General features: G+C 36.4%; 1 protein-coding gene across 2 annotated transcripts in view; it reads left to right on the top strand.

Annotated features, from left to right (window-relative positions):
• CDH9 (cadherin 9) overlaps nucleotides 1–27406 on the top strand; it is a 139227-nt gene that overhangs the window by 39371 nt on the left and 72450 nt on the right. For both annotated transcript variants that reach the window (XM_024981380.2, NM_001105253.1), the window contains 1 exon segment: nucleotides 15224–15500. In XM_024981380.2, the coding sequence (XP_024837148.1) occupies nucleotides 15273–15500 (228 nt within the window). In that variant the 5' untranslated portion in view covers nucleotides 15224–15272.

Consider the following 27406-nt stretch of genomic DNA (forward strand, 5'->3'; position numbering starts at 1 on the left):
CTTTAGCATCATTCCTTCCAAAGAAATCCCAGGGCTGATCTCCTTCAGAATGGACTGGTTGGATCTCCTTGCAGTCCAAGGGACTCTCAAGAATCTTCTCCAACACCACAGTTCAAAAGCATCAATTTTTCAGCGCTCAGCTGTCTTCACAGTCCAACTCCCACATCCATACATGACCACTGGAAAAACCATAGCCTTTACTAGATGGACCTTTTTTGGCAAAGTAATGTCTCTGCTTTTCAATATGCTATCTAGGTTGGTCATAACTTTCCTTCCAAGAAATAAGCGTCTTTTAATTTCATGGCTGCAATCACCATCTGCAGTGATTTTGGAGCCCAAAGAAGTTTACTAAATGTTTCCCAAATTTGTGTTTATAAGTATCAATCTACAGAAGTTTTAGAGGTATCTGTGACTTTATCATTAATAGAAATAAAATAATATTCTAAATATTGTGTTTGCTCATTTTTTCTTTGTAAACTTTGAAACCAATCAGATCTGCTACTAGGTCTTATTATTTATTGTATTACTTAAGAAGCATATGCATTATTTTTATCATATGTGTGAGTGTATGTGCTCAATTGTGTCTGACTCTTTGCTACCCCCATGGACTGTAACTTGCCAGGCTCCCCTGTTCATGGAATTTTCCAGGCAAGAATACTGGAGTTGGTTGCCATTAGCTCCTCCAATGGATCTTCCTGATGCAGGGATTGAATCTGTATCTCCTGCATTGGCAGGCAAATTCTTTACCGCTAGCACCACTGAGGAAGCCCTATTTTGTAATAATCAGTTTTTTAAAAATATATTAATAGTTGTATTTTAATAAAATTGATCTCCCTTTTAATACTATACATCTTATTTCTTAATTCATGCATTAAAATATTCTTATCAGATTGATAGAAAGATTCATGAAACAAAGAATTTAAATTTCCTGTGTAAAATCCATGTATGTGTATTAAGTCACTTCAGTCATGTCTGAATCTTTGAAACTCCATGGACTGTAGCCTGCCAGGCTCCTCTGTCCATGGGAATTCTCCAGGCAAGAATACTGGAGTGGGTTGCCATGCCCTCCTCCAATTGATCTTCCGTACCCGGGAATGGAACCTAGGTCTTCGGCTTTGCAGGCAGATTCTTTACCATCTGAATCTTTACCTGCTAAAGCCCTTAAAATCCATAATATATATTTTTTGATTAAACTATTAATTTCCCATCTGTATCTGTATATGGTAATTAGTATAAGTGCTTGCATATTTGTTTTGTAATTTGTTCTTCCAAAATTACTTAATTTTCCCTCTACTCCTCTGTACTTCCAAGCATACCTCACCACCCACTTGATCCTGGAATCTCCTGCTCTACCCTAAGACATAAGCTGGCCAGCAGTTTGGTGTGAACTATTGCTTTCTAGAGCTACTTTGGGAGAAAAGCTGTGTAAAATCAAATATAGTTTTAAACATGGACACTTTTTAACTGTGTAAAATCAAATATAGTTTTATTTTTAAACTTTACATAATTGTATTAGTTTTGCCAAATATCAAAATGAATCCATCACAGGTATACATGTGCTCCCCATCCTGAACCCTCCTCCCTCCCCATACCATCCCTCTGGGTCATCTCAGTGCACTAGCCCCAAGCATCCAGTATCGTGCATTGAACCTGGACTGGCATCTCATTTCATACATGATATTTTACATGTTTCAATGCCCAAACATGGACACTTTTTAAACTGTGCTCTTTCTTAAGTGAGAAATACTTAGTGTAGGCGGGTGCATGTGAGACACTTATTAGCTTGCATCTGTCAGGTTCTGATGTTCACTGGAAGCTAACATGAAACCACCAGTATAAAATTCATTTACACCTTTCTCCACTGATTAAAAATTTGAAATATAGAATTTTATTTCATTTTCCTGATAGATTAAATATTAGTCAATAAATCAGTTGTAATCTCAGTAACCTCTTCAGATATGTCATAAGCACATTTTCTCATGTTATATTTGTAGAACATATTCTTAGAATATAAACTCCTTAGAATATAAACTTCACCTGATGAGAAGAACTGACTCATTGGGAAAGACCCTGATGCTGGAAAAGGTTGAAGGAAGGAGGATAAGGGGAATACAGAAAATGAAATATTTGGATGGCATCACCAACTTGATGGACATGAGTTTGAGCAAGCTCCGAGAGTTTGCGATGGACAAGGAAGCCTGGCAGGCTGCAGTCTGTGGGGTAGCAAACATTCCAACATGACTAAGCGAATGAACTGAACTGAACTGAAACTCTTTAGGGAATCTGCAGTTCTGTTGACCTAGAAAAATGCCTAGAAAAAGATTAGGCACTTTATACATATTTGGTGAAAGAATTACTAAGTGGAGTTTTTGATGACTTCATGTATGATCTCATATTACATGTAAGTTGTAGTCTTAGACAATTAGTTCATTCTTACCTTTTTCCCAGTGTTTCTGTTAGGATATTTTCAGGAAACAACATACTAAATGAATGTGAAGGACAAAGTTTTGTTGTTCTTTTTGCTTAGTTGCTAAGTCATGTCTGGTTTTGTGGACCCCCCATGGACTATCGTCTGCCAGGCTCCTCTGTCCAAGGGATTTCCCAGGCAAGAATACTGAAATGGGCAGCCATATCCTTCTCCAGAGGATATTATCAACCCAGGAATTGAACCTCCATCTCCTGCACAGCAGGCAAATTTTTTACCACTAAACCACGAGGGAAGCCCCAAAAGATGGCATGGGTAGGGTTAAAGGAATTGATTGGGGATGGTGTAATGTTTGAACTGTGGTGTTGGAGAAGACTCTTGAGAGTCACTTGGACTGCAAGGAGATCAAACCAGTCAATCCTAAAGGACATCAGTCCTGAATATTCATCAGAAGGACTGATGCTGAAGCTGAAATTCCAATACTTTGGCCACCTGATGCAAATAACTGACTCATTGGAAAAGACCCTGATGCTGGGAAAAGGCAGGAAGAGAAGGTGATGACAGAGGATAAGATGGTTGGATGGCATCACTGACTCAAAGGACATGAGTTTGAGTTGGTGATGGACAGGAAGCCTGGCATGCTGCATGCAGTCCATGGGGTCTCAAAGAGTCAGACACAACTGAGCGACTGAACTGACTGAACTGAATGTTTGAGGTGTGTGTGTGCATATACACACACACATGTGTGTGTGTTATTTTAAGCACTGACTCATTTTCTGGCTTCCTTGTGTCTCAGACAGTAAAAGAATCTACTTGCAATGTGGGAGACTCTGGCTTAGTTCCTGAGTTGGGAAGATCCCCTGGAGAAGGAAATAGCTACCCACTCCAGTATTCTTGTGTGGAGAAACCCCTGGACAGAGGATTCTGGCAGGGTTACAGTTCATGGGGTCACAAAAATACGACAGAACTGAGCAACTAACACTACCAGTCACTTACTGGCACTACAAAAGGCTTATCTTGTATGTCTCCTGCGCTAGTTCTATAATCAGACATTTCTCCAAGAAGCCCCAGTTCCTTTAATTTGGAAAATGGTATTAGAAACTAAGATTGGTATACTAGGTGAGTTCATTGGTACTGGGTAGTATTGTTGGCAGGCCACCTCAACTAATAAAGTAAGGGCTACATATACATCTACCTCATATGTGTAACCCATATCTATAAATATTTCAATATATAAACATCTGTGATTACATTAAAGTACATAAGTTTTCACTGATGTCTCCAATTCTAATCTGTTACCACATGGATCATGCTGTCCTCCTTTCCTTTGTTGTTCAGTCACTAAGTCATGTCTGACTCTTTGTGACCCCATGGACTACAGCACACATGACTCCTCTGTCTTTCACTATCTCCAGGAGTTTGCTCAAATTCACAAACCATCAAGTTGGTGATGCTATCCAACTATCTCATCCTCTGCCTCCCCCTCCTCCTTTTGCTGTCTATCTTTCCCAGCATCAGGGTCTTTTCTAATGAGTCGATTCTTCCCATCATATGGCCAAAGTATTAGAGCTTCAGTATCAGTTCTTCTGATGAATATTCAGGGTTGATTTCCTTTTAAATTGACTGGTTTGATCTCCTTGAAGTCCAAGGGACCCGTTTTCTTGCTTATCTGTAAATTCTCACAACAGCAGTGAGAAATGTGACTTCCAATATCTGCCATCCAATTACTTAATTGTTTAATTTCAGTATATATGTAGAGCAGCATAATTCTTAACCTATATTTGCCGGGGACCAGCCCCGGCTGATCCAGGGTATTCGAAGCAGGGACAGCGTCGGCAACCTATTTATTTAAATATTTTATCAAAGATATAAAGAGTAATAGGATGAGGATAGCTCAGTAGGAAAATTCAGTGGAGAAAAGAGGCTGAGTAGCTTGGTTTACGCGGGAGACCAATAAAACTTCAAGACAAGAAGTTTGCACCACTTACGTAGGCCGCAGGCGTCCTTCCATTCTCCCGAAGGAGAGGAGACACTGAGGCCTCCCCGGTTGGATCTTAGAAGCCCAGGCATAATTAGCAAGCATGGTGGGTTCCACGCTCCAGATGGAGACTCAGCCAGAATTTGAGAGAGAGCGACATGGGGAGACCAAGTTTCGGTGAACAAGGCCCGCACTTTATTTTCCAAAGTAGTTTTTATACCTTAAGTTGTGCATAGATGATAATGGGGGAAGGGGTGGAGTCATGCAAGGACAGCAGTTCCTGGTCCTAATGGAAGCCAGGCTTTCAAACTTATCATACGCAAAAGTTCAGGTGAATTACATCATCTTCTGGCCAGGAGGCCTGTTAACACTTAAAGAAACTTATCTTGCTCTAAAGGTGATTATTCCAAAGTCAGGCACCAGCCTCCAAAAAAGCATTGGACAAAGCTGCATTCCTATAGGGCAAAGGTGAGGTGGGATCAATCAAGAAAAGACTTAACTCAAGGGTCCAAGGTTACAAACATTGAGGCTACTACTTACATTTCTATACACCCATTATATCAAGCAATACACTGCCAAGGACACAGTAGGTAAGGAGTATGGAGACATAGCAGCAAACATTGGCCCAATAAGTGAAAAAACCTTTCACCAATACAATTTCTAATCAATCTTTTAACTACTCAAAGGAATCTGTGTTTAGACAGTTTAGAACATCTCCTGCCTCTCACAGTTGGGAGGCTCTGAACAATCACATGTGGCCAGAAAAACCTATTCAGGCAGGCTAGAGGATTTCCAAAGGAGTTTGTAGGTTAAACACTGTCACACCCAGGAATTATTAACTGGAGTTGTAAGCTAACTCTTTTTTCAGAGAGAGGTAGTGGGGGACAGCCCCTGTAAAGTCAGAGGTGTAGGTGAAAGCACAAAGCAGAAAGTAGGCAGACTCTGGTTTTGGGGGTAGATGCTCGAGAATTTCCAGGGGGACTCCTGAGGCTCAATCCCGCCTTTGCGTATGCCGAGCCTCCTTCCTCATGACCTTTGTCATGGGCGGAGTTCCTCACGCTGGCTGCCAGCAGTGATAGAATTCCAGTTGAGCTATTCCAGATCCTGAAAGATGATGCTGTGGAAAGTGCTGCACTCAATATGCAATATGCACTCAATATGCAATATGCCGGCTCCCAGGCATATATTCTTGGAAGAAACAACCTTATTGGCTAGAAGGCAATGCGTATGTTCAGTTTCTTTCCATTTAGTCTTAGAGACTCATTCCCAAAGTTGTTTAGAGCAGCACCTTTCTCTCCCCTCCCCCACCCTTCACTCAGGTGGTTTCATACAATTTTAATGTTAGATTATCTTGTAGTAGTCTGCATTCCTTCTTGGATTCAACCTCTGCAGTTTTCAATTCCTAAGTGATTTTTTTCAAGTGCATAAATTAAGTTAATTATTTGAGTAAAGTTGCATGGGTTTTGACAGATGTATAATGTCACATAGGCCACTGTTGTAGTATCATACAGAATTCACTGTTCAAAAGTTCCCCTTTGTACACCTATTCATCCTTGTTATCTTCCTCCCAAACTGCTGCAACCTCTGGTTTTTCTATTGTGTCTGTAGTTTTGCCTTTTCCAGACTGTCATTCAGTTTTAATGATTCAGTATTTTCAAACTTGAACGCTGCATTTTAACATTGCACTTATCACAAGGCATTTGTTTTCTCAATTTTGTGTGAGTGACTTGATAGCTCTTTTTGCCCCTGAATAATATTATATAGGTATATCCCGATTTGTTTACCCATTCACCTACATTTTGTGCCAGTCTGAGCCTACTGATAAGCAATGTCATGGCTAGATCATCCCTTACAGTTCTTTTTATGATTGCAAAACATTCTTAACACCAACAATCAAAAAACTTTGAAAAAAAGAAAAAAGCCCAGAGGTTTACTCTCACAACTCCTGGAAAGCACATGGCACACCTGAGTGCACATACCTATTTCCTGGAGGGAGGAGTTGAGGGAGAAAGAGATATACACACACACACACATATACAGAGATAGAGAGCAAGAGTAAGTTAGCTAGCCCGTGCATAGTTCTGGAGTTCTGCTGTTACTAGTGTGGAGAGTGAGGGCCTAGGGCTCCTCACTCTTTATTGGTGAATTAAAAATGTAACAGCAGAAATTTAAAGGGCAAGAAGAGAAAAAACAAGTGGCTCACAGGTTGTGAGAAGTGTTGAGTTTGGTGACTTTTAACTTCTATACGGGCATAATTATTCTTTCCTATGGAAAGCCTTCTCTTTATCTGATTTCCTGCATTTTCATAGACCCACTGTTTTTCTTTGTTTTTTATTCCTCCCTTAGGTGAAAGTGTTGTTGTATGTGCTTATCCTAATTAAATGGTGTGCATTTCTCTCAGTCTTAGTATAGTCCAATTTTATGCTGCATGTTATGTCATTTTGCCACACCAACTGAAAGTCTTTTTGTTCAGTTTTGAGTGTTTAAGAACACAGAAACAAGAACTGTCCCTCTTTGTGATATCAAATTCCAGTAATACTTTACTAGCCAACAGTCTTAAACAAATTGTGAACATGACTGTCTCTTAACAGTTTTTCCATCTCTGACCCTGACTAAAATGATTCACTTGTAAGGCAGGTCCCCCAATTAAAATATGTCCAAAATAACACCCCCTAACATGTCCCTGTTTTCTTTATCTTGTTATATTATAGGGGGTACCTCAACCAAACAGATAAGTAGTATCTTGGCCAACTACAAAGTGGGCATCTGTGTAATAGAAGGTCACATGTAAGTGTCCATCTTTTTGGTCCCATTTAGGGGACTGATATTGGGGAAAATATGCTTGCCTATCTCCTTTTGTTTGAAAGTTGATGTGTTTTCCAGAAATCATAGAGAGTCATCCATTATCATTTATTTTTTAATCTAGAACACTATTCTTACAGACAGTATTTCTCTTCAGTTCAGTTCAGTTCAGTCGCTCAGTTGTGTCTGACTCTTTGCGACCCCATGAATCGCAGCACGCCAGGCCTCCCTGTCTATCACCAACTCCCGGAGTTCACTCAGACTCACGTCCATCGAGTCAGTGATGCCATCCAGCCATCTCATCCTCTGCCGTCCCCTTCTCCTCTTGCCCCTAATCTCTCCCAGCATCAGAGTCTTTTCCAATGAGTTAACTCTTCACATGAGGTGGCCAAAGTACTGGAGTTTCAGCTTTAGCATCATTCCTTCCAAAGAAATCCCAGGGCTGATCTCCTTCAGAATGGACTGGTTGGATCTCCTTGCAGTCCAAGGGACTCTCAAGAGTCTTCTCCAACACCACAGTTCAAAAGCATCAATTCTTCAGTGCTCAGCTTTCTTTACAATCCAACTCTCACATCCATACATGACCACTGGAAAAACCTTAGCCTTGACTAGACGGACCTTTGTTGTCAAAGTAATGTCTCTGCTTTTGAATATGCTATCTAGGGTGGTCATAACTTTTCTTCCAAAGAGTAAGCGTCTTTTAATTTCATGGCTGCAGTCACCATCTGCAGTGATTTTGGAGCCCCAAAAAATAAAGTCTGACACTGTTTCCCCATCTATTTCCCATGAAGTGATGGGACCAGATGCCATGATCTTCGTTTTCTGAATGTTGAGCTTTAAGCCAACTTTTTCACACTCCACTTTCTCTTATTTTCACTCTTCATTTTCTCTTATTTTCTTTTATTTCTCTTGCTGCTGCTGCTGCTATGTCACTTCAGTCATGTCCAACTCAGTGCGACCCCATAGACAGCAGCTCACTAGGCTCCTCTGTCCCTGGTATTCTCCAGGCAAGAACACTGGAGTGGGTTGCCATTTCCTTCTCCATTATTTCTCTTAGATTCTGACAATAGATTGTTTACATGTCTTCAGATTGTATAATCCTATACGTCCCTATTCAATAGATCCTTGATTACAAGACTTACAAGACTTGTAATTTTGGTGTCTATTCACATTCATAGTATTGATTCTTTGTATATGCATCATTTAACTCGCTAAACTATTAGACTTATCTCACCAAACACACAATAGTGTGTTGGAAAGCTCACTAGCCAAGCAAAAAACAACAAATGTATGCCATTTGCCAAATCTACAGAGTAACTGGTAATCAGAAATAGTAATAGTTTTCTTTATCTCTCCAAACCTTATATATCTCATCTGGAAAGAGATTCAGAATATAGGACCATAACCCAGGGATTTATTTGTTGTTTCTTTTGTTTGTTTGTTTTTCTTTAGATAAATATGCTGATGTGTTTGGAAGTGAGTTGTTGACTACATATCTTAAAATAAGATACTAAAATCAATCTTGTTTTGTGTGTACATTTTATCTCAGAAACTTTGCCTGAAAAATATGGTTGGAAATTTGAAAATACTTTGTCTGAATTGAGGATAAGAAATAATGATATAATTCAAATCTGGCTGGTAGTTTTATATGATGAACATCCTACTTAATTACAATAATTTACATTTTTTCTTGGTTCACAAATAGCCAACAGTCATTTTTCTCAAATGCAATTGAAATATATTTAAGAGAACAAGGGACTGATAATAAAATAATTTTCTGTTTTTAAAGTTAACAACATTCAAGTGAATTCCTTGATTACAAAATCAAGATTAAACCAAACAAAATATTATACTTCATAATATATCTGATGTTTTTTATTTATCAACAAAAATGTGGTTAAAATGCAGAGTATTTTAGGCTGATAGAGATAATTAACCATAGAAAATTTAGTAATCAGCTTGTTGCTATTGAGTAAATAAAGGCTATGAAGAATTTTTAATAAACCCTATGGGATAAGAGCTTGCTAAATTTAAAAACAAATACAACAGAACCCTTTATGATGTGCACTATTGTTCAAGAGCTGAGGAAGGTAGAGATGTTAAAATGGCCACACAAGGGGTTACATTTAATTTTTCCTAAAGGTGAATGAATTATGCTTAGAATCATGAGGAAAATAAAGAAGATATTTAATAAAAGGGCTTCACTGTAGTCTATAATTTGTACCAATCACTTTGTGAAGTTCATACTTAATCACATGTTATGCAAACTTTTATGAATATCAGTCTTACTTCACTGCAGCTACTCTTTTTTTTAAAGACTTTCCCCCCCAGAACCCTTTTAAAAAGCACATTTCCTCCCAGTTAATCTCTTTCCATATCTTTATTAGATACTTATGCAATCAGATATCATCAATCTCATATTTGATCCCAGGCTCAAATGAGGATTATCCAATTTAGGCATGAATCAACCAATAATTTTACAAATACATATTAAGTACCTATGGTATGTCAATAATTGTTTCATGCAGGACACAAAATATCCCACAACCATCCATTATTACTAGAGGAAACTGTCAATAAACATATAATCTAAATGAAATACATAATTAAAATCATTGAAAATTATATGAAAGAAATAAATGGATGTTATGAAGGAAATCAATAGAGACTGAAGTTGGCTAAGCTATTTTTGAAAAGTTTATTTTGGAAGATTTTGAAAGAAAGCAAAATTGACATAGAAATTGAAAATAATGAGAAGGAGTTGACGATGGATGAACCAGGTAACATTGTTCAAGGTCAGAGTGTGAGTAAGGAAAAAACCTTGATTTATGCAAGCATTTAAAAATCATAAAGGAGGCCTCCAGGTAAGTTGCATGGGTAGTAATATTACTTTACAGCAGTACAATTAATATCAGGAGCCCTGATATCAGTCCAACAGAATTCAAATCCTAAACCCTTTCACTTTCCCACAGATGCCTGACTTTCTGTGATATTAGCAAGTTACTTCAGTTCCAGTTTATCCCTCTTTCTCGTATGGTCATACTTTCCTTGTAATATAGTTATGAGGAGAATTATAGAAACTGTGTTTGAAAAAAGACTTATCACAGTGCCCACAACACAGAAGGCGAGTTGGAATGAATGTAATTTGCCAGCATCACAGATGTTAGTAGTCTATTTCTGGAGCAGTAGAGCCCAACTGCAAGTGAATGCCTAGTTTTAGCTTTCAGCCTTTCTGTTGCTATTTATGTGAACTTGTGCCATCAGTTAAACTGTGCCTCAGTTTCCTTACAACATGAAAACTATGAGGAGTTACAGAAGACTTTAGTTTAAAAGGTTGCCATAAATATATAAATTAAACTATATAAAGTCAGTAGACCAGTGAATAACTTTGCTTCCTATTATTATGCTGAAATGTTAGTAGTAGCAGTAAAAAAAAAAAAATTTTTCATTTTGACCAAGAACAAGGAGAAAAATGAAACAATTTTTCTAATATATCTCCCCTGCCTCAATATAAATGACACTCCAAGTGGCTCAAGATTTTGTTCAATCATTTGCCTAGTTCACAAACTAATAATCTAGGAATTATAATTTATTTCTCCTTTATTTAATACTTTATAATCAATACAAGGACTGATGCTGAAGCTGAAACTCTAATACTTTGGCCACCTGATATGAAGAACTGACTCATTGGAAAAGACCCTGAAGCTGGGAAAGATTGGAGGCAGAAGAAGGGAATGAGAGGATGAGTTGGTTGGATGGCATCACTGACTCAATGGACATGAGTTTAAGCAGGCTCTGGGAGTTGATGATGGATGGGGAAGCCTGGTGTGCTGCAGCCTGTGGGGTCGCAATGAGTCGGCCATGACTGAGCGACTGAACTGAACTAAATCAATGCAATCAACATTCCCTTTTGAATATTGACTATGAAGATCTTACTCTGGTCTTAGTTTCCCCAGAAACAGGCAAGGATTTGGGTGCAAGTGATTGGTTAAGATTGCTTCCAGGTCAGGAAGTGTGGGAGAGAGTGGGAAAACAAGACAAGAAAAAGAATCTAAGTGAAGGTGTTATTTCAGTCAGCCCAGGCTCAGCATGATTCTTTAGGGGAGCTGCGGGATGCAAATAACATGTTGGTTTTTAATATTTCTGCACCTGTTAAACAGTGGCTCAGGGATTCCATGAGAGACAGTTGTAAACTTGCAGGCACTTTGGACTCCCTGTGCCTGTGGGCAAAGTGTCTCTAGTAACCAAGGGAAGTCCTTCAAAGAGAGTAGCAGGTGCAGGCCATTAGAAGCAAAGCATACAAAAATTGCAGTGAATATAGTGTGTGTATGTGGCCGTATTAAAGAATCAAAGGCTATCTGAGCAGAGATTCAGTGTCCACTTCAAACCACTTCTCTGTGAGCCATCATCATCACTTTCTGGATTACAGTGATAGACTGTCTCCCCAAATCATTTCCTCTCCTCTAACCTGTTTCCCAATCTGTAGCCAAATTGGTCTTTTCTAAGCATGGCATGTTAAAGCCTTCCAAGTGCTTTCCATTTTGCACTGAAATGAAAGCAAATTTCTTATGATAGATTATAGAGACCTATGGAATGCTGGCCTCTGCCTAAGTCTTTGGCTCCATCTAATACAACTGAACTTTTCAGCTTAAAGACTTACATGCTACCTAAAGTGGATATCACAGAACAAATGACAGGAAATGAAGAATGCTCTTCAATTTCTCATGGAAATCTCCCAGTGGGAAGAAACCAGGGTACCCAGTATATTCTACCAAGGAAGTGTGATTATTTATCAAAGTGAGTTAACAGCTATTCTTGAGATTCTCTGGCTGCTCATTTTCTACCACACCATCCCTGATAAAGGACTTCCCTGGTGGCTCAGATGATAAGGAATCTGCCTACAATGCGGGAGACCCAGGTTCAATCCCTGGGAATATCTCTTGGAGAAGGAAATGGCAAGCCACTCCAGTGTTCTTGCCTGGAAAATCCCATGGATACAGGAGCATGGTAGGCTCCAATCCATGAGGTCACAAAGAGTTGGACATGACTGAGTGACTTCACTTACACTTCCATCCCTGATAAATAAAACGTGGGGCATATTCTAAACTATTGACCATTAGATACTTTTCATTATATGTTTTCCATGCATTATTTGCTGTTGTACTGTTCTGAAATTTATTTCACAGTTTTATGGGTTGTGGTTAAATTTCCCAGTTTTCAGTAGTTTACAAGATTACTACTAGCTATGTAAAGTCAACAGGAATGATCAATGAACAATCTATAATGAGGTTGTTGATGGAAGTAATAAACAATCTATTGTGAGGAAAAACAAAGGGTTTTCTCTGAGTCAAACAGAGCACAAGAATTCCAGAGACACTGAATCAAGAACTTGAATTGTGTTTTGCTGGACTACAAAATGGTGATGACTGATAAAGGCAAAAACCTTTATGCATTAAAAATTACATAAACTGCTCATCAAGAACTAGGATTGGAGCTGCAAGAAGTAAGGATACTTGTTAAACAAGGATAAGTTGGTGTCCAAAATGGTTGCAGAGTTAAAAGAGAAGACCTTGAAACCATAATGTTGCAGCTACCAAAGGATGTTAATTTGAGAATGACTGGTGTTGTTGAATCTGAAATCAGGACATTCAAGTTCTCCGTGATGCAGGAACATGTCTGAAACTATGTCCATTTTGGATGACTAAACCGCAATTACTCCATTTTGGTTTTCAAATGTACTCTCTTCTTAAATGGTTAAAACAGATTTGCAATGTATGTTCAATAGACCACAGGTAGGCTTTTTTAATTAGCATAAAGTTCAACTGAAATCAGGTATAAGCCAGAATGACTTTCCCATACCTCAATAAGTGAAAATTTCTCCCATCAATAATAATTATCACCACCCATGCTTTCAGAGTAAAAAATAATAACATGACTTTGATTTCTCTCATTCTGAGTGTGTAGATTTGTGGTTACATATATGTATTTTGTTAAGTAAGAAGTTTTTTTTTAATAATACGTATGGAAATTAGAGTGCATACAGGTGGACAAGGTCTGTACCATAGCAAGTATCCATTCTTTATTATATTGGTATACATTGGGAGCAAACCTCGTTGATTGCAAACACTAACATATTGGGGAATTGTATGCAAGCACTGTGCTGATTTACTATGAGCTACATGTATTATATAAAAATTAGTTTAAAGCTGAGAATCTAAAAACTAGCTCCAACATGTACTATCTGTATGAATTTTGGCAAATTATTTAATTCTTCACACCTCAGTGTTCTCATAGGTATATGCTACTGTAAAAATTTAATCTTTGTATTATAAATAGCTATGACTTTGTGATAAATGTTCAAAATAAAATAAATACCAGTACTTTATGAGACAGATAATGATTATTCTCCTTTTATAAAAGAAGTAGTTGAGACCTCATGATGCAGGTAAGTATCCAAAGTCTCAGATAATAAGGGATAAGCAAGCTTGAGGGTTATATATGACTTTTATGACTTGATAAGTAAGTAAGTGAAGTCGCTCAGTTGTGTCAGACTATTTGCCACCCCATGGACTGTAGCCTACCAGGCTCCTCTGTCCATGGGATTTTCCAGGCAATAGTACTGGAGGGGATTGCCATTTCCTTCTCCAGGAGAGGATCTTCCCAACCCAGGGATCGAACCCAGGTCTCCCGCATTGTAGACAGATGCTTTAACATCTGAGCCACCAGGAGAGTCTTAATAACTGCAACTAAATCCAAGGTACATAGTCTAGTACTGGACATCTGGCCGAGGCCAGGTAAATTGGAGTCCATTTCTAGGATTTTTTTGTTTTTTAAACTCAGAAAAGACTATCAGTTGCTTTCTTAATTGGAAGATATTGAATCTGAAATTCATGTATTTGCAGATTTCATCAGGTTGAGAAGGCTTAGGTTGAAGCCTGAGAAAAGTGAGAGAGAGAGAGAGAAGGGGAAAAAAAGAACTCCAGTACCCAAAGCCCTAATTCTCAGTTTTCATGAGCAGAAAGTGCCCAGTTGCTTCTCCTTTCATCCTCTCCTTTCCACACTTAATTTGATGTTATAATCTAATGAATTATTTATTTACTTTTGCCTGTACTAGTTTGAGATGGGTTTTTCTTGCTTTTCAAATCATTATAATCAGTAACAACATCTCAGATGTTCTAGATTATATATGTTTCAAATTAAAGCAAAGTACTAATAGATAAAATTAATTTTTAAATACTAAAACATTTCAAAATTCTGGGTCAAATTATCTCATAGGTAAAACTGCCTATCTATTTTGCAATTCCAATTTTGTATTTTCCTTTTTGTTATTATTATTATTTGAAATAAATATGTGGCTTTTTTATAATATCAAACAGGATAATATAAATGACTAGGAGGAGAGGACATTCTCCTCATTTACTCAACTGATAGTTGGGAAAAAAGTTATTGATTGTAAAGGATCAACCTTACACTGCTAAGTAATTAAAGGCACAATCCAAAGTATATTTGGTATCATTTAATTTGCCTTGAGGCAACATCTCAACATGTTACAGAAGAAAAGAGAAGAGAAAGGAGAGAAAGAGGTACAAGAGGAGAAACAGCTCATAAAATTTGGTAGATTGTGGACAGAAAACAGTGTTCTTGTTCATATATATTTATATATTAATAAATATTCCACTTTCATTGGTCTTGAGACTTTAGGAACTCAATATGATCTTCGGTGTATTATAGAGCTTACTTTTTTTCAAAATAATGAATATTTTAAAATATGAAAATATTCACATGTACATGTCATAATACAGTAGCAGTAATTCAACTGTTTTCTGTTTATTTTTTCTATATACTTCTCCTTTACTATGAATATAAGTTTTTAATGACAATCCATTGATGTATATCTAAAAATATGTCAATATATTATTTATAACATCTAAATAATATAACTTCAGAAAAGTTTTGCAGGTTACAGGTCATATGGAAAAGAAACACAGTCTAATTATTTTTCTTCTACTACTTTTCAGGTGAAAAAGACAGTACATTGAATTTGCTTTCCTGCAGAAGCCACAGATAATGAGGACTTATCATTGCCTATCACTATTCATCTGGACCTATATGTATCATACAACTGATGCTATCCCATTTCAAGAAAAAGGTAACAGTGATTTACCGAGTGAAAGGATAGTGGGTCTGACACAAGATGATGGTAAAATGCTACATCGCACCAAGCGTGGCTGGATGTGGAATCAGTTCTTCTTGTTGGAAGAGTATACAGGTACCGACACACAGTATGTAGGCAAGGTAAGAGTTTTTATATGATAAGTCTAGAAGTTGAAAGTGATAGTTATTTTTTTACATCAATTTTACATGTCACTAATAATTATTTTAAAGTATTTGACTAATGGCAATATGCAGAGGTATCATGTTGTCAATTCATTCAGTAGGATAATGTGGGGAATGTGATTTATTTAGGTAGTTGGATTAGGTCAGTATTCATAGTAAGCCTCAAAGAATAAACTATTTGTGGACTTACTTCACTATTAATCAGCTAGATATGATATAATTTCATGTGCATGTATCTAAAAGATTTTTTAAAAATTTCTTCAAAAATTAAGTCATGAGTAAAAATAATTTGATGCATTATATAAGGCAGAGCAAATAAAAGTGTAATATACAATTGTTACTAAAATATATTAGTCTCTGCTGATGAATAATTTGTTGTAATTAAGAATAGTATGCTGTATATGAAAAACAAGTAATTTGAATACTTCTAGATGCTTCTGTCTCCTAATCAGTCAAAATGAACTATATCTTGCCTATAATCCAGACCAAAGGATTTAAAGCAGAGGGAAGAAGAAAAGAAAAGAAAAAAAAAAAAAAGAACTAGAAAAAAGACAGTACCCTTAGACAGACTTAATTCCATTCCAGTTGCAGCAAGTGAAAACTTGCTCATTAACAATCACGATCAAATGGCAGCAGGGAATACATAACTCCCTTCTTGTATCCAGTTTTGATGAAATAGAGTTATTGCCTCACTCCTCTTTCTGCTGTATCTTGAAATAGCTGACATATTCTTTCTGCCATCCAGAATTTTCTAATTATCTATTGTCCTCTTACCAATCACATTCATTCTATTCCACACATACACTAATTCCTTTTTTTCACTGTGAATTATCCCCCAGTTTGTGCCCAGTGCTGAGATAGTTTCAAATTCTGAACAGAAAACAAAATAAATAATTATTAATACTAAAATTTCCCACTAGTCATGTATTTATTTATTTTTTATTTTTGGCACAAGACACTAGAAGTGACTCTAATGATATAAACATTGTTTGACTCACTGGCAACTTAGGCAAATCGGATAGAATCAGACAAAAAGGAAAACATGAAAAGTACCCAGTATCACAAAAGTTATGCTTATTGCTATTAGATCAGAAATATTGGTGAAATAGACAAAATCTTGGTTAATTCTTTACTCTCTGTATGTGACAGTAGATATTTTTTTCAAATGCAACTTCTTTTAACCTATTATTTCCTTTTCTTTTGATATCTCTCTCCTCTGGTTCCATGTCATACTCATTTTGCTCCATGCATTTCACTTCCTGACTCTTTTTTCCCTTTTATTTTGCCTTAGGTTAGTCACATGGCACCTTCCAACATCCCTCATTTAACATCACTTCTCACACTATATTTAATAACTAACATCAGGATATTACAAGTTCAACTGACAAATGTTTGTGTCTGAGGACTTGAAATTGCTTTATGATTCTTTTCCTAAGGCAATGTGTAAAGGACAGATTCAGTTCATGGGGCCTTGCACAAAGGGATTTATCCTTGGAGATTCACAGATACAGAAGAATAGATACAGATAGAAAGAGATTCTAGTAATCTTAAGGTAATCAAGGCTCCTCTACAAGCATTTATTTTTAGCCATAAACAGAAACACTTCTTTCTAAATATTGATTGCACATTAATTAACTGATCACCATTACTGCACTGACATTTAAAAATATACGTTATGCTTTAGATCCTCTTGCTCCTTGTTCATTTTTAATTAGTTCTATAATCTGTCAAAAAATAGTGAAGTGGGACCTGCTTTTATTAAATTACTTTTAATCAAATATTTTATCACTTGGTACTTGGGAAAATAACCTCACTTTGATCATGGACAAGTTTCAACAAGATCATGAACCCAAAATATAAAACACATTAAAATAGCAAAATTTTTCACATGAGGATATTCAAACCAAAACTATGTGTCAAATATTTTTATATTACCAATGGAAACAACACTCATATGAAAGAAAATCTTCAACAAAACACTGTTTGGAAAAACTACTTTATCTCTTTTGTAAGAAGACCTTGTCTTAGATATGCTATCACCACCTATTTAGTTCATTATAAAAATGTGATTTCAACTCCTCCTTAACATTTATCAAGATTTTCTGTTGTGTTAGTCGCTCAGTTGCGTCCAACTCTTTGTGACCCCATGGACTGTAGGGAACCAGGCTCCTCTGTCCATGGGATTTTCCAGGCAAGAATATTGGAGTGGGTTGCCATCTACTCCTCCAGGGGGATCATCCCCACCCAGGGATTGAACCCCAGTTCTCCTGCATCAAGGGAGATTCTTTACCACTTGAGCCACCCAGGAAGCCCTATTAAACTCTTCAGCTCAGTTCAGTTCAGTCGCTCAGTCGTGTCCGACTCTTTGCGACCCCATGAATTGCAGCACACTAGGCCTCCCTATCCATCACCAACTCCTGGAGTTCACTCAAACTCACGTGCACTGAGTCAGTAATGCCATCCAGGCATCTCATCCTCTGTCATCCCCTTCTCCTCCTGCCCCCAATCCCTCCCAGCATCAGAGTCTTTTCCAATGAGTCCAGTCTTCACATGAGGTGGCTAAAGTACTGGAGTTTCAGCTTTAGCATCATTCCTTCCAAAGAACACCCAGGGCTGCTCTCCTTTAGAATGGACTGGTTGGATCTCCTTGCAGTCCAAGGGACTCTCAAGAGTCTTCTCCAACACCGCATTTCAAAAACATCAATTCTTCGGCACTCAGCTTTCTTTACAGTCCAACTCTCACATCCATACCATAGAGTTGACTAGACGGACCTCTGTTGGCAAAGTAATGTCTCTGCTTTTGACTATGCTATCTAGGTTGGTTATAACTTTCCTTCCAAGGAGTAAGCGTCTTTTAAACTCTTAAGGCTCTGTAAATTCTCTACTAATCTGCTCTCCTAGCATTTGACATTATTGCTCACTTGCATATACAGCTATCTCAGCTCTCACCCTTGAACTTGGTCAAACACTTGAGTTATGATGACAGATTAATATTTTGAACACAAGACATATTGTCTTTTTGACCACCTTGCTCTGGTTGCCCTGGGTAAACTTAAACTGAACCTTCAAGAATCCATTGCAGTGGCAATACCCTGAGTGAAGACCTACTGTATCTACCATGCATCAAGATTGGGAAAGAATAGGAGCTTCTAATAGGAAGAAATTTTCAAAGGTTTTTTTTTTTTTTCTTCTTATTTTTCAGAAGCTAGGTATCACAGAATATGGTAAGATATATTAATTTATAGCTGATTAAAATTATAGAAATTTAGAAGTGTATCTGATCCTTGGATGTAAAATCCAGGGTTCAATTACTCTTGCCTGGAAAATCCCATGGACAGAGCAGCCTGGTAGGCTGCAGTCCATGAGGTTTGCTGAGTGACTTCACTTTCACTCTTCACTTTCATGCATTGGAGAAGGAAATGGCAACCCACTCCAGTGTTCTTGCCTGGAGAATCCCAGGAACGGGGGAGCCTGGTGGGCTGCTGTCTATGGGGTCGCACAGAGTCGGACACGACTGAAGTGACTTAGCAGCAGCAGCAGCAGCGGTCTTAGAACAAACAAAATGGCAGCTATGGAATTTAATAAATATACAAGTGTACACACACCAAACATAAAGCTTACAAGATTCAGTCCTGATTGTGCCATTCAGTAACAGTGCAAAAGTTGTAAGTCAGCTAACTTTCCCAAACTTCAGATTCTTGTTAGGTTAAATTAAAATGTCATTAAGATTTCTTAACTCGAAATTCCTGTTGTTTTCTAGGATTGTGGAGGGAGGGAGCTGAGTCTGTAGCTAGGAAGTGCTAATACAAATTTTTAAAATTTCATGTGGATAAATCCAAGGGTTGGGATTGCATACAGCAAGAAACAAACACACACACACACCCCCCTAAATAAAAGCTAGTCTAATGGGGTGAAATTAGACCACTACTATGAAATGCTGAAAATTCAATTCTGTGATGTTTTCTTATACATCATGTGATGTGAATCCCTGTTGAACTAGTGTACAAACTCATCATGAGTGGAGCACAATTCTGGGATGATCATTTTGCTTTCAATGTCAGGGTGTAGTGGAGGACTAAGGAATACATTGTGAGGATACTTTTATAAGGAAATGTTGTAGAATATTTTCTTATGTCATTTCAGGTCTTTGGAATACAAGAGAAAAGTCAGACATGTTGAAATAAAAAGCATTTTTGTTTTCACAATAATGCAAGCTGAGGTTTACTGATTCTGTTTTCTTCAATGAGGGAAACCTTTGCTTCTTATTCTTGAAGATTACAAAGTTATAACAATAGCCATGTGATTTCTCAGTAATGTGAATAGATGTGTGACTGAATTACTTGGGCAGTACTAATATCGCTCAAGAGAATTATAAAGTAAATTTAAGAAAAAGTATAGCAAAGGTTCCTACTATTCTTATAGAGAAACTTCATACACAATTGATTTTTTATATATTAGGTTTAGATCTTGAAAAATCCATACTTATGGATTAATAATCAATTGATCATATGTCTATACTTAATGAGCAGAAGTTAATTGTATTATTTTAATATTTGGCTGTTAGAACACATTTATTGCCTGATGAGATAAATTTACAGATAAAGCAATTATTGACAATTATTATTTTTGAACAAAATTTTAGTATTCATAAAATAATTTTAATATATCAACTTAATTGACCAATATATTTTAATTCAAAGATATGTAATATTTATGCTTACTTTTCTCAGGGAAATTGTTGAACTGCCTATTAATAGTCACCATCTAAATTCAAGTTATCTTTTTTACAAAATAGCTCTCAATTATTTATAGTTTAATTCAAAAACATGTACTATTCCATAGCTGAAATCATCCAAAATATAATCATAAAATTATAAACTAGAAAAGAGTTTTAACATTCATGAAACTCTTGGTTACAGCTGGATACTATTGAGGTAGGTTTTAACAAAAATGAAGCAAAACAGAAGTATCGATTGTCAAATAGTTAGGAATCTGATTTACATTTATTGAGTATCAGGGGGTGGAATAACTCTCTTGCACTTTTACAGGTTGATGTGGTCACTAAATATGTGTCTTTCCCCCAAGAAAATATAAAATAATGTTCTTGGATAGGCAATTTTCTCTTAGGCTTTTAGGTAGGATATGGCGGTATGATTTGTACAGAGACAGAAATAAAGTCTGAAATTTCCTGAAGGCTATTTGATAAATGGTTATAGAACATTATAGTGTTTTTTCTGAATCTAAATAAATGATCTTTACAAAGGTTTTAGAATGTCATTACTTATGATGCAGTCCAGGTAGCAGCTGCATCTGGTCTATGCGCACATTGTATCCCAAAATGCTCTTTATAAATTCATTGTTTAAAACCAAGAACATATGAGAAAAATACTAAGCATTAAGGCGAGGTGCTCAGGAGAGTCTACAAAGGCTTATATCATACTGAATTCTATACAAATCTACTTTTACAATAGAGTGCTGTCATTTCCTTCTGACTACCAATCCCCTCACCACCAGTACTGTAATACCACAGCCCTGTACCACTGTTATCACCACAGTAAACAGACTTTTCCCTTGACTTAATTTAATGTTTAATTCTCAGAAATATGTTGCACACTATTTCTTTCTTTTTTATTAGGAGATAGTTGCTTTATAATGTTGTTTTAGCTTCTGCTGTATAACAAAGTGAATCAGCTATTTGTACACATACATCCCTTCCGTCCCTGTTGGACCTCACAACCCTTCACCCCTCAGATCAGTTGATATTTCAATATTCAATAAAAATATTTTTTTCAAAAATAAAAGTGAAATAATGATATTTTCACATTAAAAAGAGCTAAAAAATTTTGCTTCCAGCAAACACACTAGAAGTAATGTTAAAGGAAGTTTTTGGTTTTAAGGGAAATGACAACATACAGAAATTAAGGTCTACACATGAAAATCAAAAGCATGGCTAGAAATGGTAATCACTTAATATAACATGATTTTTTAAAAATCTTTTCCTTTTAAACTGGTAATAAATACCTAAATAATAAATGATAGCAGTGTATAAAGCAATTTGCAATATATACAGAAAGAAAATATATAACAAAACTAAAGTCCTACAGGCATGGGAGATTATAATGTTGTAAGATTGCTATTTTAATTATAAACATGTTGTAAACAATTATAAAATATATAATATTGATTCCATTTACAGTATAATTTATAAGGTAGTAATTATTTTGGAGTAAAAGTGATTATAAAGTATATTTCTTTGAGGTTTTCTCTGCTCTTTCTGTGATGATATATAGTGTCAATCTCTCAGGACCCAAATTAATAAACACTCAATGAAAATCTATTGAGATAGCACCTCAATGTTAATTTGAGTAAATATATGATGTCAAATACTTTGAGAAAATTAAAAAAAAAAATCTAACACAAATTCAAAGCCCAAGGGTCACATATTGTGTATAGGAAATAAGCTAGTAAACAAAAATAATTAAAATTCTGCCATAAATACAGTTTTGATAGATGACTTCATAACTTTGACAGTAGATTCTAGCTGGGGAGAATGAAGATGGGCTTCATGTAGGAGGAAGCACCTGATGTAAGACTTAAAGCAAAAGAGAGAAGATGAGATTATGGAAAAAGATGTTAGATACTTCCCGGAAAAGGGCCTATGAAATGATCAGATAGAGGTCAAGTATTTTGAAAAGGAAAGTTTTTACTTTACCCAATCTGTTTTATCACTCATTTGCTTTATAGTATGGCTGAACCATTTCAGTTTGTCATTACTTCTAGGATTTGTCTCTTCTTGAGCTCTATAGGAGGTTTGATGTAGTTGCAAACCCAAAATAACTTGGCAATATTGAACTCTTCCATTTCCTACTGATGAAATCCACAACTCCTTAGCCTTCTTGCTGACATTTTCTACTGTTTATTAAAATCAGATATTGTTCATGTGAAGTTTAGACATCAACTTAGAGATGTTGACAGAGACTTGAGGGTTCCATTTTCTGTTACTATCTCCTCCTTAAGATTGTGCTCTGCGGTTTCTGTCTACTTTGGCAAACCCAAACTCCAACCACTGACTCCTCAGCCCAGTGATATTACTTCTCCCTTCCTGGGGTCTAATTAAATATTCCTAACTCTATCACTGGAAAATACCCTCAGAGGAAAAGTCTGGTAATAATCTGGTGGTTTAGGCCACAGAAATTTAACTCAGAGTCATAGGCTTTGCAATACCACCTCTTTTGCTTGGTGGTTTGTGTCATCAAGCAGTTTTGTCTGTTTGTATATTTGTTGGGGTCATACATTCATAATTATTCTCAGTGGATATATTTGTACATTTTATCCTGTGAGGATAAAATGCCAAATATCAAGACTGATTTTGAGAAAATGCTTTATGATGTGACTATGCATGTTTCATGAACCAGTAAGATTTATTATAATATTGTAAGACTTAAAAATGTTTCAAATGTTCTAAGTCAAAGTAAACTCTTTTTCCCAAATGTATACTTATTATTTCTGTTTCATGGTTGATTATATTAGGTAAGACTGTCAGAATGTTTTACATCATAAGTGATAGTGTGAATCAGTTCCTTACTGTGATATGTCACTTTAAACAATACAGTCCTTGGTATTTTAAAGTTCTCTGACATGTAAAGAAACATGATGGCTCACTGTTTGCTTCCTGGAAAAGAACTCAGACCTTTGAAAGGAAATTCGCTGTGACCATTTGCAAGTGTTTTCTATTCACGTCTTGTCTGGACCAGCAAGTCTATTTTAGAGTCACATTTCTGCTTTTCCATTCACACATCAAATGCCCCACAAGAAAAAGTGATAAATGACCTTTCTTTCCAGAGAAGTTTTGAACAGCTCCACTCAATCTACCAGTACATCAATGAGAGCATGAGGGCAAAATTCAGGTTTCAATAGTTAGCCTGTATCTTTTAAATTATTTACTCTTCTACTGTGTATGTTACAGTTATGTAAAATAAACATAAATATTACCATTTTGTTTTACTGCATTTTGTAAAAATAGTTCTATTTTATCTATTCAGGTTGGTTTAGTCCTTGAAAATATAGATCCCTGCCCCCCCCAGTTCAGTGTCTATGTTGATAGTAATCTAGGTTTTTTAGCACTGGACTGTAAGGTTATCATCAACTGTTATAATCATTACACTGATTAACCACAAGATAGAGCTAAAATTGAATAGGCGAATAGCTTCTAAACCCATTGAATGTCATTAATGGAGTTTTGCAAAAAGAAAAAAAAAATCACGTATCATGCCTTTTTACTTATTCATTTTTATAGGTACATAAGTCATTATTTAGCTCATTAAAGATGGCCTTTTATTAACATCAAACATGATTTTAACAAAATGGAGCAAAAGAGGAGAAAATTAAGTTTTAAAATATATTATGCAAGATAGTTAAAACTGAGCCATGCCAAAGCCTTTGACTGTGTGGATCACAATAAACTGTTGGAAATTCTGAAAGAGATGGGAATACCAGACCATCTGACCTGCCTATTGAGAAACCTATACGGAGGTCAGGAAGCAACAGTTAGAACTGGACATGAAACAACAGACTGGTTCCAAATAGGAAAAGGAGTATGTCAAGGCTGTATATTGTCACTCTGCTTATTTAACTTATATGCAAAATATATCATGAGAAACGCTGTGCTGGAAGAAGCACAAGCTGGAATCAAGATTGTTGGGAGAAATATCAATAACCTCAGATACGCAGATGACACTACCCTTATGGCAGAAAGTGAGAGGAACTAAAAAGCCTCTTGATGAAAGTGAAACTGGAGAGTGAAAAAGTTGGCTTAAAGCTCAACGTTCAGAAAATGAAGATCATGGCATCTGGTCCCATCACTTCATGGGAAATAGATGGGGAAATAGTGGAAACAGTGTCAGACTTTATTTTTTGGGGCTCCAAAATCACTGCAGATGGTGAATGCAGCCATGAAATTAAAACACGCTTACTCCTTGGAAGGAAAGTTATGACCAACCTAGATAGCATATTGAAAAGCAGAGACATTACTTTGCCAACAAAGGTCCATCTAGTCAAGGCTATGGTTTTTCCAGTGGTCATGTATGGATGTGAGAGTTGGACTGTGAAGAAAGCTGAGTGCTGAAGAATTGATGCTTTTGAAGTGTGGTGTTGGAGAAGACTTTTGAGAGTCCCTTGGACTGCAAGGAGATCCAACCAGTCCATTCTAAACGAGATCGGTCCTGGGATTTCTTTGGAAGGAATGATGCTAAAGCTGAAACTCCAGTACTTTGTCTACTTCACGCAAAGAGTTGACTCTTTGGAAAAGATTCTGATGCTGGGAGGGATTGAGGGGAGGAGGAAAAGGGGATGACAGAGGATGAGATGGCTGGATGGCATCACCGACTGGATGCACGTGAGTTTGAGTGAACTCCGGGAGATGGTCATGGACAAGGAGTCCTGGTGAGCTGTGATTCATGGGGTCGCAAAGAGTCGGACACAACTGAGTGACTGAACTGAACTGAACTGAAAATATATAAACATTATGTGTTATTGTGTTAATTTTCAACATAATTTAAAAAGTAAAGATACATTATAAACATTGTTTTAACCTTAAATTCATTCATGTTAAACACGTTAAAACAGAAAACCAGATCACAATAAAAAATGTTCACAAAATAAATATTTTAACATGTTATTGAAGGTATATGAGGTAGAGAGACACTCAGATCGGTGAAACTTGTTGCAATCATTTGTAAAACTTCGGTCATGAAAGAAGTTGAAATTAATAGTTATTGTTCTATAATCATATGCTTTTGATGAGTTTAAATTTTCTTAACTGTATATCAATACAGTTGATATATATATGCTGCTGCTGCTGCTAAGTCGCTTAAGTTGTGTCCAACTCTGTGTGACCCCATAGACGGCAGCCCACCGGCTCCCCCATCACTGGGATTCTCTAGGCAAGAACACTGGGGTTGCCATTTCCTTCTCCAATGCATGAAAGTGAAAAGTGAAAGTGAAGTCGCTCAGTCGTGTCCGACTCTTAGCGACCCCATGGACTGCAGCCTACCAGGCTCCTCTGCCCATGGGATTTTCCAGGCAAAAGTACTGGAGTGGGGTGCCATTGCTTTCTCTGGATATATGTATATGTGTGTGTGTGTACATATATATATATATATATATATATATATATATGCATGCCTTGCACTGCTAATCTTCAAGGAACTTTTTAGGTAAAATAATAAAATCTAAAATAGATGTTATAAAAGTGACTATAAACTAAAGTACAAAATAAATGATATATTTATGCAATCAGATATCTAAAGATTCTTCCACATTAACTCAGGTAACTTAGGTTTTCCAATTTCTTAAACCATTACCTGAAATCATGAAATATGTTAATATAGAGAGCACATTGAGTAAATAATCTTAAAGCCCCATCTCATGATCAGGCATACTTTCAAAATTAGATTTTATATATATATATAAACTTAATATTACTTTGCTGCAGTTAGCAGTCCTAAGAATAAGACTCAGTGTCCTCACTCAGTATTTTCCTTTTTCCTGCAACCTGCATCACAAGTGCCATGCCAGAAGACATTTTTAAGTGTTTGGCCATGTGCTGCAAGTCCTAGCAAGAATTCTTTTAACATTTTTTCCTCACAGGGAAAGGCATACAGTAGAAAAGGTATACAAAATATATTCAAGGGACGTCAATGCATTGAGTTTATCATTGATGTCTCCTCTGTTTATTTCTCTTGTGTAATTGGTTCTATTGATTTATTTTCCAAATTCATAGGTGTGTTGACATATGTGTTGCTTCTGTCAGTCTTCAGTCTCTAGTCAGCTTTCTTACACTATTAAATTCCTAAGAAGTCCGATTACTCCCTCTATTGTTTTTTTTTTCTAACAATTTACTTTTCTATACCTAATCAGAGTACTTTTTCTAAATTATGAGTATCAATGTTATCCTCTCCAAAACATTTTAAATGGTTCTTACTTAGGAAAAATGCTCACATGTTGAGATCATCATTCTTTTAAAGCTCTTAACAGTTGAATATTCACTACTGTGTTGTTGTTTAATTGCTAAATCAACTTTGACTTTTTTGCAATCCCATGGACTGTATCCCTCCGGGCTCTTCTGTCCATGGGATTTCCCAGGCAAGAACACTGGAGTGGGTTGCCATTTCCTTCTTCAGGGGATCTTCCCAATCCAGGGATTGTTTCCTGCATTAGCTGGTGAATTCTTTACCACTGAGCCACTAGGGTTTTCCACTTAATACTCATCCCTCCACAATTTATTTATACTCTCCATTGTATTCCCTGCTTATCATCTTATTCAGTTTAAAAGTTTCTATATTTGATATCACTCTTTATGATTGATTTACCCATCTGCCATGTAGAAGTTACTGTTTTCCCTTTGATATTATTGTATATTTTATAGCATTTTTTAAAATCATAGAACAATTGTATTTCTTTCTGTGTGCATGTATTTGTGTGCAGGCTGTTAAAAAAATAATTACTTATCAATTTCAATGATCCTAATATAGTACAGGCGTATGTACACATGAACACACACATGTGTTAGAGAAATAAGAACAGCTTTCTTTGTAAATATATTAAACTTTGTAAGCAAATAATCTAAAGTGAATTCTGTGGTTAGTGCATTTTAAGTGTGTGGTTGAATTTAGCAACATATACAAATAATATGATATAAGACAATGATTCAATCTAAACTCCTTTCTTTTTGACGCACGGGTTTTTATATTTAATGAATTTTATGCACTGAGAGCACAATGGATAATACTGTTTCAAGTTGTTCCTACTAAACAAGTATTTCTCTAAAGTTGGAATAAAATAGTGAGAGTGATAATGCATTGCTG

Source organism: Bos taurus, chromosome 20, assembly GCF_002263795.3.
Source record: "Bos taurus isolate L1 Dominette 01449 registration number 42190680 breed Hereford chromosome 20, ARS-UCD2.0, whole genome shotgun sequence".
Taxonomy (NCBI): Eukaryota; Metazoa; Chordata; class Mammalia; order Artiodactyla; family Bovidae; genus Bos; species Bos taurus.